The following is a 16443-nucleotide window of genomic DNA, read 5'->3' as shown; positions in this document are numbered from 1 at the left end:
ATGATATATTTCAAGAATCAAAGGAAGACTTTCATGGTGTTGGGTGGGACCTTTAGGAAGGATTTATGAAAAGGCATGGATAAGAATTGTACAGTTTGAGAAAATGTGGGAGGACTGAAACGGGGACAAATGGAGGGAACAAGCATGTTAGTGACAACAGACATCTATAGTATAAATACCTTGAGTGGCATTTTTTGGAAAAAAAGGGAGCCATCTGTATAGAGGTAATTATAGCAGCATTATTTACTCTTCTTCTTATTTTTTTTTATGAGCGATTGGGGTTAAGTAACTTGCTCAAGGTTACACAGCCAGGTGTTTCTGGGTGGGTGCTAGGTGTCTGAGCCCAGGATTCAATCTCCAGGTCATACCCGACACTGGGGCTGGTGCTCTTACTCGCTGAGCCACCTGGCCTCCCCTAAGCAGTCAGGGTTAAATAACTTGCTCAAGGTTACACGGCCAGGTGTTTCTGGGTGGGTGCTAAGTGTCTGAGCCTGGATTCGATCCCCAGGTCATCCCGACACTGGGGCCGGTGCTCTTACTTGCTGTGCCACCTGGCTGCCCCAGCATTATTTATTATTATAAAAAAACTAGAAACAACCGAGATGCTGAACAACACAGGCATGATTGAATAAACTGTGGCAGGTACATCGGTGTAATGGAATTATATTCAAAGCAATTAGGGTGGTTTAATCTGAGGAATAAAAATAAATATGGAAAGGCCTACATGATATAATGTGAAGTAAAGGGAGCAAATACAAAATAAGTCCATCTACACACTGCCAACAACTACATGAGAGGAAGAATGTCTACACAGATCTAGGGGTATACAGACAAACAGGGAGAACCCTAGCAGTCCCAGAGGGAACTGGTGATAAGTTGTTTGGGAATTTAGTATATTGAAATTTCTTTTCTAAATGTAAATAATTGCCATTATCCCGAGAATGCTCCCCACCTCCTGACAGAAAGATGACGGACTCAACATGCCATGTGGGACACACATCTTTGGACATGACTGCTGAGAGAATATTTATTATAAGGGTTTTGTTTTTCTTTCTTTCTCTTTTTTTTTAATTAGGGGGCAGGGAAGGGGAAAGGAAAATAAAATAAATGCTTGTCAGTTGCAAAATCATAATTTAATTTTAAAATGTAGCTTGTAAGTACATGCTTGATATGTATTGCTAATTAAAAGTAAGTTTATAATGCATTTTAAAAAGAAAAGAATGTCAACAAAACATTAAAAAATACACAGAAGAAAGCTGAAGGAAGTTTATAAGGAAGCATGGACTAGTAGGGAAGTATTGGTACTATTGTATTATTTCCTACTTAATAGTATTTTATTTTTTCAAATTACATGTAAAGATAGTTTTTAACATTCACTTTTATAAGACTTTGAGTTTCAAATTTTTTTTCTCTCCCTCCCTCCACTCTTCTCTCCATAAGACAGCAAGCAATCTGATATAGACTATACATGTACAATCATATTAAACATATTTCCACATTAGGTACTAAGCTTACTTTTTTTTTGCTTTTTTTGGAGGGCAATTGAGGTTAAGTGACTTGCCTGAGGTCACATGGCTAGTTTTTGTGTTAAGTGACTGAGGCCGGATTTGAACTCAGGACCTCCTGACTCCAGGGCCGGTGCTCTATTCACTGCACCACCTAGTGGCCCGAATAAGCTTATTATTAATAGGTATTAAACTTATTATGTCCTTAAGCAAAAACCCATGCTGGACTTCATAGAGATTCATGGTTTCTTATACGAATCTTGTTTTTTCTGTTCTTTGAAAATGGAAATATCCAAGTTTGTAGCACTTTTAAAGTTCATAATAAAAAAGAAAACTTTAAAAAGAAAAAAAAATAATTTCAGTACTTCAAGGATCACTGGCATCAGTGCTTTTCCCACAGAAATAGATTGCTGCCTCACCATGCCCGAGGAGACATTTTTCCTAAATTGCTCCAGTCAAAACAATTCATCTGCTGATGGCCAACCGTCTGGTGCCTTTCCATGCTTAGACAGTCTGGTCCTCAAACACTAGCAAAGGCCATAGTCAAATCCTTTCTAGGGTGGTAGAAGAGCCCAGATTTGGCACTTTACCAGAATATCCTTTAGGAGTCCATACTATAAGGAGGCATCAGAGGAGGACATTAATGGAAGAAAATAACATAAAATGAAAGAGTAGTGTATTTCTTTTCAAAGATCATTCCCATCCATTTTATCCTCATGTGACAGCCCTGTGAATAGTAGGAAAGGACAATGTTTAGCATCACAGTTAGGGAAATGCAGGAACAATGAGCTGAAACCATACAACAGTAAAAGAACACAGAGAAGCTAGCAGCTGATCTGAGATGCCTTTATGGATGTACAGATGAAAAGTGAAGGGGAGAGACATAAGGAGGGGGAGAGACTGGGGACCATCGCTGGAAGTAATTGACTAATAGAGGCATGGAGGTGGGTAAGTGGATAGAGGGCTGGAGTGAGAAAGACTTAAAAATCTGACCTCAGACACTTACTAGCTGTGACCCTGGGCAAGTCATTTAACCCTGTTTGCCTCAGTTTTCTCACCTAAAGACAGAGATAATAACAGCACACAAACTCCCAGGGTTGTTGTGAGGATCAAATGAGACAATATTTGTAAAGTGCTTAGCACAGTTCACACAGTAGGCACTTAAGTGGGTGTTTCCTTCCTACTACTACATAACCTTGTGAGAGACCCATTTAAAGGCATTTTGTTTTTTAATTAAACATCTTGTAATTGAAAAAAACAAAACTATTTTCTCTCTTTCCATTCCCACATGGAAAAAGAAAACTGGTAACAAAGATGTATAGTCAATCAGAACAAATCCATTACACTAACCATGTCCAAAAAATGTCTGCATGTCATTCTGCGCCCAAAGTCCATCACTTGTCAGGAGGTGAGTAGCATATTCCATCATGACTCCTCTTGAATTATGGTTTGTCTTTACATTGGTTGGAATCCGGAAGTCTTTCCATGATTTTCGTCTTTAAAATGTTGCTATTGAGTGAACTGTTCTCCTGGTTCTGTTCATTTCATTCTTCATCAGTTGTTACAGATTTTCCCAGGGTTCTCTGATATCATCTCTTTTATCACATACTCGAAGGGACTTTTCTTTTTTTTTTTTTAATTTAAATGCTTTATTAACTGCTGATTTACATCATTCGTTTCCACCAGATTTTGAGTTACAAATTTTCTCCCCGTTTTTCCCCCACCCATCCCCCCAAAACAGCAGTCCCACAGGATATCCCTACCTCCAATCTGCTCTCTCCCATATTTTCTCCCATACCCGTTTCAAGTTTTCCAGTGGATCTCTATGCCTCAGTGCCTGTATATCTTTTTTCTTAATTACATGTAAGATGGTATTAATAATAGTATATATATACACACACACACACACATATATATATATATTTGAATATTTTATTTTAAAACTTTCAGTTCCAGATTCATTCCCTTCTCCCCCCTGCCACCCACCCCCACTGGGGAGACAAGCAGTTCAGTATAGGTTGTACATGTGTGGCTAATGCAAAACAATAACATAGTAGATGTATTGTAAAAGACTGACTATTTTTCCCTCCCTCCTATCCCACCTCCCACTTGTTCTATTCTCTACTTTGATCCTGTCCCTTTTCAAAAGTGGGTGCTTCCAACTTCCCTCCCCCCCCCAGCCTGCCCTCCCTTCCATCATCCCCCCTCACATCCCCTTCCCCCCCATTCTCCTGGAGGGTGAGATCCCCTATTTAGTGTGTATTTCCCTCCCTTCTCAAGCCAGATTCAATAGGAATAAGGTCGACCTATTCCCTTTTGCCTTCCTATTCTTCCCCTCCATTGTAACCATTTTCCCTTGCCTCTTCTGTGTGAGATAGTTTGCCCCACTCTGTCTCTCCCCATCTCCTCCCATTATATTCCTCTCACCTCTTAATTTCACCTTTTAAGTATCATCCCTTCCTGTTAAATTGGTCCCGTGCCCTCTATCTATGTATACCTGTAACCATATATATACACATTCACATATGTATTCATATGCCCGCATACCCTCATATAAAGACATATATATATATTTCTAATCCCTTCAACTACTGAGAAAAGTTTCATAGGTTACAATTATTGTTTTTTCATGTAGGAATGTTAATAGTTCAACTTTGGCCAGGTGGCTCAGCAAGCAAGAGCACCTGTTCCAGTGCCGGGATGATCCGGATCAAATCCGGGCCCAGAGACTCAGCACCACACCCAGAAACAACAACTGGCCATGCAACTCCGAACAAGCCACTCAACCCCGATTGCCTCAAACAAAAAAATAGTTCAACTTTGATAAGTTCCTTATGATTTCTTTTCCCTGTTTACCTTCTCATGCTTCTCTTGCTTCTTGTATCTGAATGTCAAATTTTCTATTCAACTCTGGTTTTTTCAGCAAGAATGCTTGAAAGTCCTCTATTCCAATGAATGACCATATTTTCCCCTGAAACATGATACTCAGTTTTGCTGGGTAGGTGACTCTTGGTTTTAATCCCAGCTCCCTTGACCTCCGGAATATCACATTCCAGGCCCTTCGATCCCTCAGTGTAGAGGCTGCCAGATCCTGGGTTATCCTGATTGTGTTTCCACAATATTCAAATTGTTTCTTCCTGGCTGCTTGTAATATTCTCTCCTTAATCTGGGAATTCTGGAACCTGGCTATAATATTCCTAGGAGTTTTCTTTTTGGGATCTTTTTCAGGAGGTGATCGGTGGATTCTTTCAACCTCTATTTTGCCCTCTTGTTCTAAAACATCAGGGCAGTTTTCTTTGAGGACTTCTTGGAGGATGCTTTCCAGGCTCTTACTTTGGTCATGGCTCTCAGGCAGTCCAATAATTTTTAAATTATCTCTCCTGGATCTATTTTCCAGGTCAGTGGTTTTTCCCATGAGATATTTCACATTGCCTTCTATTCTTTCATTTGTTTGGATCTGTTTGACAGCATCTTGATTTCTGATAAAGTCATTAGCTTCCATTTGCTCCAATCTAATTCTGAAGCAATGATTCTCCTCAGTGAGCTTTTGAGATTCTTTTTCCATCTGACAAATTCGACTTTTTAAGGCATTCTTCTCCTCATTGCCTTTTTGAGCCTCCTTTGCCATTTGAGTCAGTCTGTTTTTTAAGGTATTATTTTCTTCAGTCAGGCTGTTGACTCTCATTTCATAATTTTCTTGCATTGTTCTCATTTCTCTTCCCAATTTTTCCTCCACTTCTCTTATCTGCTTCTTAAGGTCCTCTATGGCCTGTAACCAGCTTGTATTTTCCTTTGAAGCTTTTGGTGCAGGAGTTCTGACTTCACTGATTTCCTCCTGTTCCATGCCTTGCTCTTTCTTATACCCAAAATAGGAGTGTAATGTTGGAATCTTCTGTCTGCTTTGTTTCCTTTGCCTGCTCATTTTGCCACTCAATGATTTGACTTTTGGGCTTTTTGCCACAGTAGGACTCTGCCACCAGACAGGGGAGTTTTCGTCCCAAACGCTGGGGTTTTCTCAGCTGCCGGAGGTATTAGATGGGTGCCCTCTCTGAGGTCTCTACACGCTCTGGCAAGCTGGACACACACCCCAGGACCTCCACCCTAGACTGCAATCCAGATCCAAGCAGGTTAAAGCAAGAGCGATGACCCCTCAGACTGGTGCTTGGTCCCCCTACACTCTGCAGGCCAGGAGCTGAAGCCGCCACATGGAGCTGGCAGGCTGTGCTGGCGTCAGTGGTTTCTTGCTCCGGGGGTAAAAGCCATGCACTCCCACTTCCTGGGTCCCAAAGTCCAGACTGCACTGGCCTCTCACCTTGTCCTTCGCATCTATGTATTGATAAATCTGGAAACGGCCACAGCTGCTGCTGATCTGGAGTCCCTCTGGCTGGCGGCTGGTCAGGCCCGCCCTGGGGCTAAAGCCTCGGCGTGGTGCTGGGCTCTGCTCCCAGAGCGCTGCGCTGGCCGATTCCTGCCGGCCTGCCGGGCTGTCCTCAGCGGGAGGTTAGCTTCTCTGTGTCATTTTGTGGGTTCTGCAGCTCCAAAGTTTGTTTAGAGTCCCCTTTTTACATGGATTGGGGAGGGTGGAAGCCGGAGCCGCGGGAAGGTCGTGCTTCTACGTCGAAGGGACTTTTCTAACCCTATTCCAAGATTAATCATTACAATTTGATGAACTGAGGAAACGGAAACCCAGAGAAGTTCAGTAATTCAATTAAAGTGAGTTTGTGGCAGGAGCAGGATTTGCCCCTCAGCCTCCTAAGCACTAGGGCACAGTGTTCTTCACTATCCTAACTGCCTCTCAAGGATGAGAAACCTGAGGTGGAGGAAAGCTGTCACGTTTAGACAGTACAGATACCTAGCACATCCTTACTGACAGACTATGGTAAGGAACCATGGCACTTCAGACACTCGTGATTCTTCAAAGTTTCACATGCTTTATGTTTTGAAGTAAGCATAAAGAAAAAAAATGTCACTAATACTAAGGTACTATGGTGCTGCTGCAAATGGCCCAGCTGTTCTGGAAATCAATTTGGAATCATTCTTTTAAAAAACAAAATCACACACTTGACCATACCTTTTGACCCAATGATACCATTACTAAATATTAACCTAAAGCAGGTCAAAGTGAGAGGGAAAGGTCCTCTATATACAAAGATGTTTATAATAGCACTTTTTGTCATAAAGAACTGGAAGGCATGTGAATGGTATAAAGCAGTGTTCTCACTAAGTTCAACATCAATAAGGGGACCCGCCTTCCCGTAGAATGAGGGGAACACTGTGTTACCCTGTGGAAGGGGCAAATTAGCTCAGGAAGGACACAGAGCAGGTCAAAACTCGCACTGGTTGGTGACAGACTCAGGCCAATTAGTCTGCATTTCCAGGCTGAAGTGGATAAATCCAAACTTGAAAAAAAAACAAAATGCAATATTATGATTTGAAAGTGCTTTTTATAACAGACACACAAAGGCAGTGTAAATAGGATTGGATTATAGGATCACACATTTAGAGTTGGAAGGGACCTTTGAGTTAATCTAGCCTGATCCTCTCCTTTTTACAGGAATGGAAGTAGAAGTCCAGATGGTTATCTATAATCTCTCTTCCCACCTTCTCTATGCTGTGCCAAACTAATCTTCCTTGTGCAGGGATTCAGTCACATCCCTCCTCTTGCTCAAAAACATCAGTGGTTCCTTTATGACCACTGAGTGACAGAAAGAGCAGGTCTGACTAACCTGAGTGACCTTTCTCCCAATTGTGGGAGCCTGAGGGTTAAGACATGCAAGTTCTTTAATCAAAACGTATTCAACAAGTGTGGGGGAGCTCGCCTGTAATCTCCAATACTGGGGAGGCTGAGGCTGGGGATCTCTTGAGTTTGAACTTTTGAGTTGCAGTAGGGCTAAAGTTTGACATTAATATGGGCGTGGGGAGGTTGCCTAAAGAGGGATGAACTAGATGAGGTTGGAATTGGAGCAGGTAAAAGCCACACCAATCAGTGGAGGTATCTGGCCTGTGAGTGACTACTGAACTTCTAGCTTGGGAGAGCTTAAAAGATCCAGTCTCAGAAAAGCCCAAACCAAAAAAAACATATTCAATAATCCCAGGTAAAAGCAATCCATAAAACCATAATAGTAGTCAATATCTTTCTAGTTTTATCTATCTATCTATCTATCTATCTATCTATCTATCTATCTATCTATCTATCTATCTATCTATCTATCTATCTATCATTTATCTATCTACCTATCTAATAATTCATAAGGAAGTTCCCTGGATTTTTAGGAGCTCCCCTCCAGAGTCCCAGACCTGGCATTTAATATTCATTGCCCAAAAGACCTACAGCTGGGTTCCATATCAATACACCTGTGTTGTTGTTGTTCGGATATTCATTTACATGTGGACCATAGCAGACCAATACTATCTATAGGGTTTTCTTGGCAAAGATACTAGAGTGGTTGGCCATTTCCTTCTCCAGTGGATTTGGGCAAACAGGTTAAGTGACTTTTCCAGGATCACACACCTAGTGTCTAAGTCGAATTTGAACTCAGGTCTTCCTGAGCCACCTACCTTGTTTCCCCGATAAGACCTATCCTGAAAATAAACCCTCCCCTTACTGTGTAAGATTCCTCTAAAATAAGCCCTCCCCCCAAAATAAGCCCTATTGAGATTGCTACTGTAGTGAAGGTGATACACGCTACATTACGGTACCCTCTGTATGCACCGTCGTCCCCCCCACCATGTGAAACGCAAGCAGCCCTCCGAGCTGCATCCAATCAGAGCTGCAGCAGTGAGCATGTCATCCTGTTCTTCCCCAGTGATTTGCTTGCTGGCGCCATTGAGAGCAGAGAGCTGAGGCAGGACAACATAAGCCCTCCCCTGAAAATAAGCCCTCTGGTGTTTTTCTTTCCAAAAAAATTAATAAGACAGTGTCTTATTATCGGGGAAACACGGTAGCTGCCTCACCAATCCACCTGTGGGCAAAGTGAACTTAATTATTCCAAGTCTGCTCAAGTCTTGGCTCAAAACAGCCCTGGTTAGTGTTGTGGGAGTGTGGGGGTTAACTCCTGCCATAGGTTACATTAGAGTCCCAGACTACCACCCTGTTTCTTTTTTAACTTCTCTGAGTCTGACTTTCCTCATTTGAAAAATGAAAAATTGAGTTAGATTATCTGTAGAGCCCCTTGCTACTCTAAATTAGAATGCAAACTTCTTTGCCTTACTTTCAAAGCCCTCTACCATCTGTTGCTATCCCAGCTTTTACTCTTATCTCCCCCAACGCACTCTATGCTCTAGCTAAATTGGATGTGCCCCGTGCTGTCCTACATCTTTGTTCCCTGACATTGTTCCCCAGGCTTCCATTATCTTCCCTCTCCTTACTTTGTAGAGTTCCTACTAATCTTTGAAAGCCTCATTTAAATGTGACCTTCTCTAGGAAGTTTTCCCTGATACCACAGAACTGCCTTCTCCTGACTCAGACTTCCCTAGGTTTATACCTTTCTAATAGACTTAAGGTCAAAGGATCAGTTTAGAATTGAAGGGACCTTAGAAGGCATCTAGTCTGCTTACTGGATAGATGGGGAGGCTGTGACATGAAGATCACATTGGTAGTGAAAGGCAGAGTGAGTATTTGAGCTCAAGTCCTCAATCTCCACATTTAGCATTTTTTCCACTGTATTACATTTTATCACATATTACTGCATTTTACAGTTATGCATCGGTGTTTCATACTCCTAGGGGAATGTAAGCACTGGGAAAGGATGGTGTTTTAGCTGACCTTTGTGGGTCCCCAGCGCCAGACATGGTTCTTTGCACACATTAGGCACCTGTTTGCTGAATGCATAAATGAACGACCAGCTTTATTTCAGCTTTTTATAACTGTTTGTTCTGCTACAAGGCTCATGTGGCTGATTTGTTGTTGCCTTTACTTGGCTTTCTCTCATTGCTTCAGTTTTTCCCTGTAAGGAGAACACCAGGCCAAATATTGTCAGATTCATCTTTTTATTGTAACAGTACCTTAGATTTTTGAACACGAGGTAATTTCCCAAAGGAGTTTGAAATGTTTCAATGATAATATCTCATTAATGCCCACAGTGAAAAATGTACCAACAGAAAAGCCAGACAAATTCCCATCCACATTTAGTGCGTTGGTCAGAGTTTGGAAATAATATTTTTTGTTCACCAGAAAGGTGAGGGGTGTTTTAGCAGGTCTAATAATCTACAGGAGCTTGGATAGTGGTTCTCAGCTTTAGAAAATGCAAGCAGCTCAGGGTGTGGGGAGCACCGTGGCAGGTGGGTAGGAATTTAGGGGAATCTTCTCTGAGGATACTTAGGTCATAATATATTACAATGTAGCACAGTTTCCTCTAAAGAACACTGGACTAGGAGGCAAGGAACATGAGTCCTGATGCTAGTTCTGCTATTAGTTGACCATGTAGCCTTGGACAATTCTCTCTGCACTTCTATTCTCTCCTCTGCAAAGCTCTTTTGCTTATATGCAGTCTTCTTGCCTCTATGCCATATTGTGAGGCTTCATCTGCAAGATAAGGGTGTTAATGTAAATGATCTCTAAGATTTCTTTCAGCACAAGATGCCTGCAAGATTCTCTTTAAATCATAAAATCATAGAATACCCCTTTCATGTGACAAAGGAATCACCTTATTATCTCCCATAAAGTTACTCTTATTTTTCCCAAGATGGAAGAGGGATGGGAATGTGATAAGGCCTGGAGTAGTTTTAAGTGACAGTAAGATGGGGGAAATGTCAGGTCAAAAAGAAAAGGTTTTTAAAAAGAGAAATCTTTAAGTAGCCTACTAGTGGATATAAAATCATTCTTGGAAACTCTTAAATGCTTCATTTCTTTCTTTTTTTGGGGGGGGGGGTTGATTCACTGATGTCCTTGCATTGACCTTCTGGGAGCCTCTCAGTTCTAGTATGGCTTTTAATAGAAAATCATTGCTTGAAAATTTGCTTTGAGCTCCACCCCAGGGTCTCCAGGATTAACAGAGAACCCTGAGGCCATGCAGGTAGTCTTTCTGCTCCAGAAAGTCTTTTGAGTTTTTTTGGTCTTTTTTTTTTTTTTTGGAGTGGGGAAGGCAAGGCAATTGGGATTAAGTGACTTGCCCAAGGGCACATGGATAGCGTCAAGTGTCTGAGACTGGATATGTACTGGGCTCCTCTTGAATCCAGAGCCAGTGCTCTATTCGCTGTGCCACCAAGTTGCCCCTACACTGTTTTAATGCAGTAAAGGCCTCTTGGGAGCTAGAATGCTTTCATTTACTTACACTATTTTACTTGTCACTTGACAACACTTATCTTCTTATGTCAAAAAAGTTGATTTCTTCAGTGTAGATCCTTTCTGCTGATGCAGATAATTTCCTCTACTCAGAAGAGGGCTTTTTGAGCTGCTGTTACTAAAAAAAACTTACCGTCCCTCCATCCCTGGGTGTTGAGCCTCTCCAGACCTAGCTAGTTTGGTCCCTGAACAACACAGTAAGTCACTACAATCATACTTAAGACATTCCAGTTGGTGGGACCAGTCAGATCTTGGGTTCTTTTGACAGTGTCTTTGAGACGGCCTGTATTCTAAAAGACTAGAAGACTGTGTATATTCAATGATTAGACTAGAGACTGTGTATATTCAATGAATATACACAGGCATATAGCTGTAAGAGTCTAAAACCGCCCTAAGATTTTTGGAACACCCTGTCTAGCGCTTGAAAATAGTAAAACTACATTTCCTTAAAACAAAACCAATTATTCAGGTACTCAGATTAGATACTTTCTACCTACTCCAGTTGGGTTTTCCTGTGACCACAAGTAGTAGTCCAGAGCATTCTCAGCCAGGATCACTAAAATCCTTATCAATAACTATGACCCATTGTGGAATGGTAGGTATGGCTACTAGCATTAGTTTTAGGAATGCAGCCTAGATTCAACTTCTTGAAATTTGATTGTCTTATTTCTGGGGCTGGGGAATGGGCAATGGGCAATGATCACACTTGTTTCTTCCACATTGGGAGAAATATACTTTTCATACCTAACATATTAGAGAAACAGGTCATAATGTTTTAGCTATCTGAATGGCAGGTTTATTGCAAACAAAGATCCACACCTCTGTAATGGGAATGTAAATTTTAAACATCTTCCCTGCCCCTAGGCTAAAGTGCTCCTGGAGCCCGGGGTGGGAGGCCTGTTTTTCAGAAGATACTTTTTGATTGGCCAGTGCGCCAAGAAAGTTGTTACATTCTCTGAGCCAGGAGAAGGCTATATAAACCCCGATTTGAGGCTTTGTTTTGGGGGCTCACGTTGAGAAGTGTTCTGTGATTTGATCTGGATTCTGGGAAGCCGTTGTTGAGAGCTTTGAAAAACCCAGATGTTGATTTGATATAGATGTAATGGTTGGATAGTTTGGAAATCTGTCTACTTGATCTGTTTCTCTGTCTTGATAATTCTGCCTGTATACTTTGAAGTTCAGGGTGCTGACCTTTTTCCCCTGAACTAGGTAAAGGATACATATTTGACTGATTAAAGTAAGCTTGTTAACCCATTTTGAGTTGCTTTCCTTTATCAAAGCATATCTAAGAACCTGTGTTGGCAGCAAACCCTGGGGATGGTTGGGGTGCTTGCTGCTACAACCTCCCAACAGCCTTCAATCTTAGACTAGTGTTATTTCCCTGAGAGTTTAAAAAGACAAAGGCACTTTCAAAGAACCATAACTTTAATAAACAATTGCTGGGAACAATACATTTATATGTACATACATAACAGGGTACTGCCAAGACGTGTCATGCCTGCTGTCCCCACTCAGCCTCTTTTGTGACAATAGTCCAGGAATTAAGTTCTGAAAAGGTATCCTGATGGGTTTTCTCCTGCTAAAGATGGTAATTCAGAAAAATGATGTGCTAGGTGACAACTACTTAGAGTGATGTGCTGAGTAACAAAAAGTGACATTTAACATCCAGTTGCTCTTAATATTTTGCTTGAACCCTTGCTCTTAAAAATGGGCCTGAAGTTACTGTTTCCCAGGTACAACTTCAACAATGGTATCGGCAAAGGTCACGGCTCCATTTATTTGAAGAGGATAAATACTCACAATATGGCAAAAAGCAAAGACTAATCAATCAATCCACTGTTTTGGGAGCATTTGCTGGGCTAGCATCTGCGATGGTAGCCAAATAAATGAGATTTCTGTGCAATACATGCTGGTACCTATGGGAGAAAAATCCATAAACTAAATCACAGGGCAGAAAGTAGCAGTTAGCCCCTCGAATACACCACACAATAAAAAATAAAATTCACAAAACTGGAGAAAAGGCACATTAGAGCTAGCCTGACACATGATGGAATATGCAAATAATGGTAACTATGATCTCCTTTTAAAGGGAAGGTATATAGCTGCCACATGGACACAGGGAAGAGAAGAGGGACCCTCAAAGACCAGCTTAGTCCAAGTCCCTCATTTTATAGAGGAAACAAACCCAGAGAGGGGAAGTGACTGGCTCAGCACCACAGAGCTATTAAGTAGGAGAGCTGGGACCAGAATGGCTCTCCCTGGAGCAGATTCTGAGTTCAGGTTTCTGTCTAAGAAATGCAACTGGTGAAGAAGTTTTATTTAAGTCACTCACACAAACAGGGATGGGCCTACTGAGGTGGTTGGTCAGGTGCATTAAGAATTCATTCACTGAAGGGATGCTGAATTTGGAGTCAGAGGATGTGAAATCCTGAATGATGTTAGACAAGTGATAACTTTCCATGGCCTCAGTTTCAACTGTAACACAAAGGGGTTGGCCTAGATAATCTCTAAAATCCCACCTAGCTCTCAATCTGTGATCCTGTGAGATCTATAATCGTGAAAGTGGCTCCTACTTCCCTGCCTTCCTAGAAGGGTCTGAAAAGGGCTAAAGGTAACTTACTGCGTGCACTCTGAAGCCCGGCCCTTGTTCTGGTACTCCACAATGCATCGGATCAGCTGGTCATTTTCTTCTAGCAACTGAAAGACATCAGAATCACTGCATATATATGGGGAATTTGATCTCATTCAACAGTGATTAACCACCTATTGTGTGCAGGTGCTGGAAGACATAAAAAGACAAAAACTGACCATGAGGGGTGCTGTTTATAAGAAATTTGCTGGTCAGGATACAGATAACTACTACAAGTCACAAAAAGATTAAATGCTTAGGAGAGGTCAAAAAGGGCAGCTGGAGAGAGAAGCATGGGAGAGCATAAGTAGCACTGCGATTGAATTTGCAAGACCTAGGTTCAAATTTCAGGTCTGCTCCTTAAGACCTCTAAGCCCTTGGGCAAAGTCACAGATCTTTCCTAAAGAGAAGGTGGACTAGGAATCTCCAAGGTCCTGTCCAGCTCTAAATCCTATGATCCTCTAAAAAAGGCATGTTATTTGGACTGAATTTAGCAAAGGAAAGAGTTTCTGCTGGTGTGGTGGTGATGGCTATGTGAACCCCAGGTGGCCGGCCTTATTCTTTAACTAGGTCTCACAGCCATGCTACAATCAGGACACTGACTTGATGGTCTTTAAAAAAGGTTTCTACAGTCCCCAAACCCCAGAACCTTTAAGCTTCTTCTCCAGTGTGCTGGCTTTGCTTAGCGGGATCCCTCTCAGTCATGCTGACAAAGTGGCTCATTTCCAGTTGTCGTTATTTATTTTTGTTCCTTTTAGTATGGCAGAGGCCTCCAGGTTGTTCTCCCTGACCTGTCTTCCCCAAGGCTCTTCACACTTGTGCTATAAGTTCTCCTGGACTTAAGTGAAGGCCTCCCTTTGCAGAATCATAGATTTAGAGCCAGAAGGGTCTTCAGAGGCCATCTAGTCCATCCTTCTCCTATTAAAGATGAGGATACTGAGTCCCAGTGAGGTTTAAGTGCTTTGCCCAAGGGTCACAGAGGTAGATGATGTGGTAGGGCTGGGGACTTAAAGCAAGTTCTCTGCTTACAAATCCAGCATCCCTTCCACCGCACCCACCATGCTTCCCTTCAACAAGAAGCATTTCACAAATATGTACTATGTTCAGTCTTGTGAATCCCCCAGCAGACCTGCTCTCTGCTCTCCAAGGAGCCTCTGGTCTATGGACGAGAGGGAAGGGAGACAAACCGAGGCTGTCACACTTGGCTGCTGAGCTCACAATGATGCTCAGGAAGGCGCCAGCATCCTCAGTACTCCCTGCTCTGCCACAGGTATTCCTACCTATGCATCTCTAGGGTTAACTTCCCCACAGGGCTTCAAGTTCGTGGGGCGCAGGGCCTGACCAGGGATCACAATTCGGACCCAAGGCAAATGAGCCAAATCTATCATAATGGGAGGGAAACGGAGGCTGGGGGCTGACCAAAGTCCTTGTGTACAAATCTGTGTAGACAAGACCTGGTAGCCATCCTAGTGAGCTAACAGGAGAAACAGGGCACAGACCTGGATAATCACGCCACAAGCATTACCGGAAAAGGCATGTACGGAGCTCTGAGGTTATTGGGCAAGGAGGGGGAGGAATGAGAGGGGGCTTCCTGGAGGCGGCGGCTTTGGGGCTGGCCTTCGGAGGAGAAATGGAATGCTACAACTTTAGAAGAGGTAGGGGCCGCTCCCAGGCAGGACGTACGGGAGAACGCAAGGGTCCGTCTGAGGGGCAAAGCTGTGGGGTTTGGCCGGAGCCGGGCAGCTAGGTCCCCGAGGGTCTCCGTCTTTAGCTCCCGTCACACGCCCACCACCCAGCGAGAGCCCTGGGGCCCAATCCAGGGTGCACTGGCCTGCGGACAGGTCTGGTCACAAGCACTCCCCACTCGAGATCGTGTCCCCTCTGCTGTACTAAACGCCAGATGGGTGGGCGCTGGCCCCCCGTCGGCGCGGCCCTGCCTTTCGGCCTCATCACCCAGGACGCCGGTGCACGCCTCCCAGGCCTCTGTCTCCCCGCACCCATCGTTGCCCTCAAGGCCCCCGGCCCCCAGGAGGCAACCCCCCTCCAACTGCCCAGAGCTGCACTGGGACAGAGGACACGCCTTTGCACCGCAGTAAGCTCGGCGCGGGCAGGGGCGGCGGTTTATGCCTAACGCACCACAGAGAAAGCGCTTAACAAAGGCTGCCTCGGGGCCTGGGCTGGGTCTCTGAAGCCCACGGGGACCCTGACATTTCCAGAGGGGAGAAAGGGTTACTATGGTTGTGGGGACGCGTCGGGGGGGCCGGCGGGGAGCAGCATGCAGAGGCCCGGATCCAGCTCCAAGACCCCGGGACCCAGCCGGGGGGCGCACCGGGGGGGGGGGGGGGGAGCCGGGCCAATGCTCAGCTACTCCAGCTGACGCATGCGCAGGCCTTACCCGCTGGATGGTCTCCTGGTTAACTTCCGCCTTCCCCCTCAGCCGCTCTGGCACAAACGCTACCGACATCTCGGGAACGGAGCGGCAATCCTCAGGAACTGACGCGCGCGCGCGCAGGCACGCACGTAAACACGGCCGGGCACGCGGATTCTCTTTCCCGTCCTCCTACTTGGCTACGTCAAACTCGGGCTCCAACCAACGTCTGCCTACGGAGGAGGGGACGACGAGCTGCCTGGTCGCGCGCGACGCTTCTGGCGTCACTGAAGCGCTGATTGGTTGTCAGGTTCCGTGGAAAGGGGAGGACTTGAGAGGCCGAGGCTTGAGATTGGACGGTCTCGGAGGGGCGCTTGCGCCCTCCTCTGGCGGAGGTGTGTCGCGCTCCTGTGCTGAGAAGTACAGCTGTATTCCCTGCCCTGGTGCCCCTTGTCTTCTCCAAACTCAGCGTTTCTGATTTCTTTCACCTTATCCCCATCTTGAGCCCTCTATTGGTTGAGTCCCTAATATTTGACACATCCATTGAAGGTCTGCAAAGCACTTGACAAAACTATCTGGCGCCGATGTTCTTCCTATCAAATCAGAAAACACTGATTTGATGGTACCTCGCACCTATATATGTGCTATATAAATGTCT

The 16443-nt window shown here is 44.0% G+C and overlaps 1 protein-coding gene across 1 annotated transcript; it reads right to left on the bottom strand.

Annotated features, from left to right (window-relative positions):
- Positions 1 to 12195: 12195 nt before the first annotated feature.
- On the bottom strand, positions 12196 to 16032 carry SS18L2 (SS18 like 2). Its single transcript, XM_069095798.1, has 3 exons — positions 15813 to 16032; positions 13409 to 13485; positions 12196 to 12704 (listed from the first exon to the last, which is right to left on the bottom strand). The coding sequence occupies exons 1-3, from the start codon at positions 15879 to 15881 to the stop codon at positions 12617 to 12619; spliced, it is 234 nt and encodes a 77-aa protein (XP_068951899.1). The 5' UTR covers positions 15882 to 16032; the 3' UTR covers positions 12196 to 12616.
- Positions 16033 to 16443: the final 411 nt, after the last annotated feature.

This window comes from Petaurus breviceps, unplaced genomic scaffold (genome assembly GCF_028583685.1).
Source record: "Petaurus breviceps papuanus isolate PSGF00001 unplaced genomic scaffold, PetGlider_PUasm1.0 227, whole genome shotgun sequence".
Lineage (NCBI taxonomy): Eukaryota > Metazoa > Chordata > Mammalia > Diprotodontia > Petauridae > Petaurus > Petaurus breviceps.
Note: the sequence above shows the minus strand (reverse complement) of the source record. Positions and strands in the feature narration are given on the sequence as shown.

Excerpts from the sequence above, each read along its gene's own strand:
- SS18L2 (XM_069095798.1), bottom strand. The coding sequence starts at position 15,881 with ATGTCGGTAGCGTTTGTGCCAGAGCGGCTGAGGGGGAAGGCGGAAGTT. Across the intron at positions 13,486-15,812 it reads ACCAGGAGACCATCCAGCGG|TTGCTAGAAGAAAATGACCA; the intron begins GTAAGGCCTGCG and ends GATGTCTTTCAG. Across the intron at positions 12,705-13,408 it reads CGGGCTTCAGAGTGCACGCA|GTACCAGCATGTATTGCACA; the intron begins GTAAGTTACCTT and ends TTTCTCCCATAG.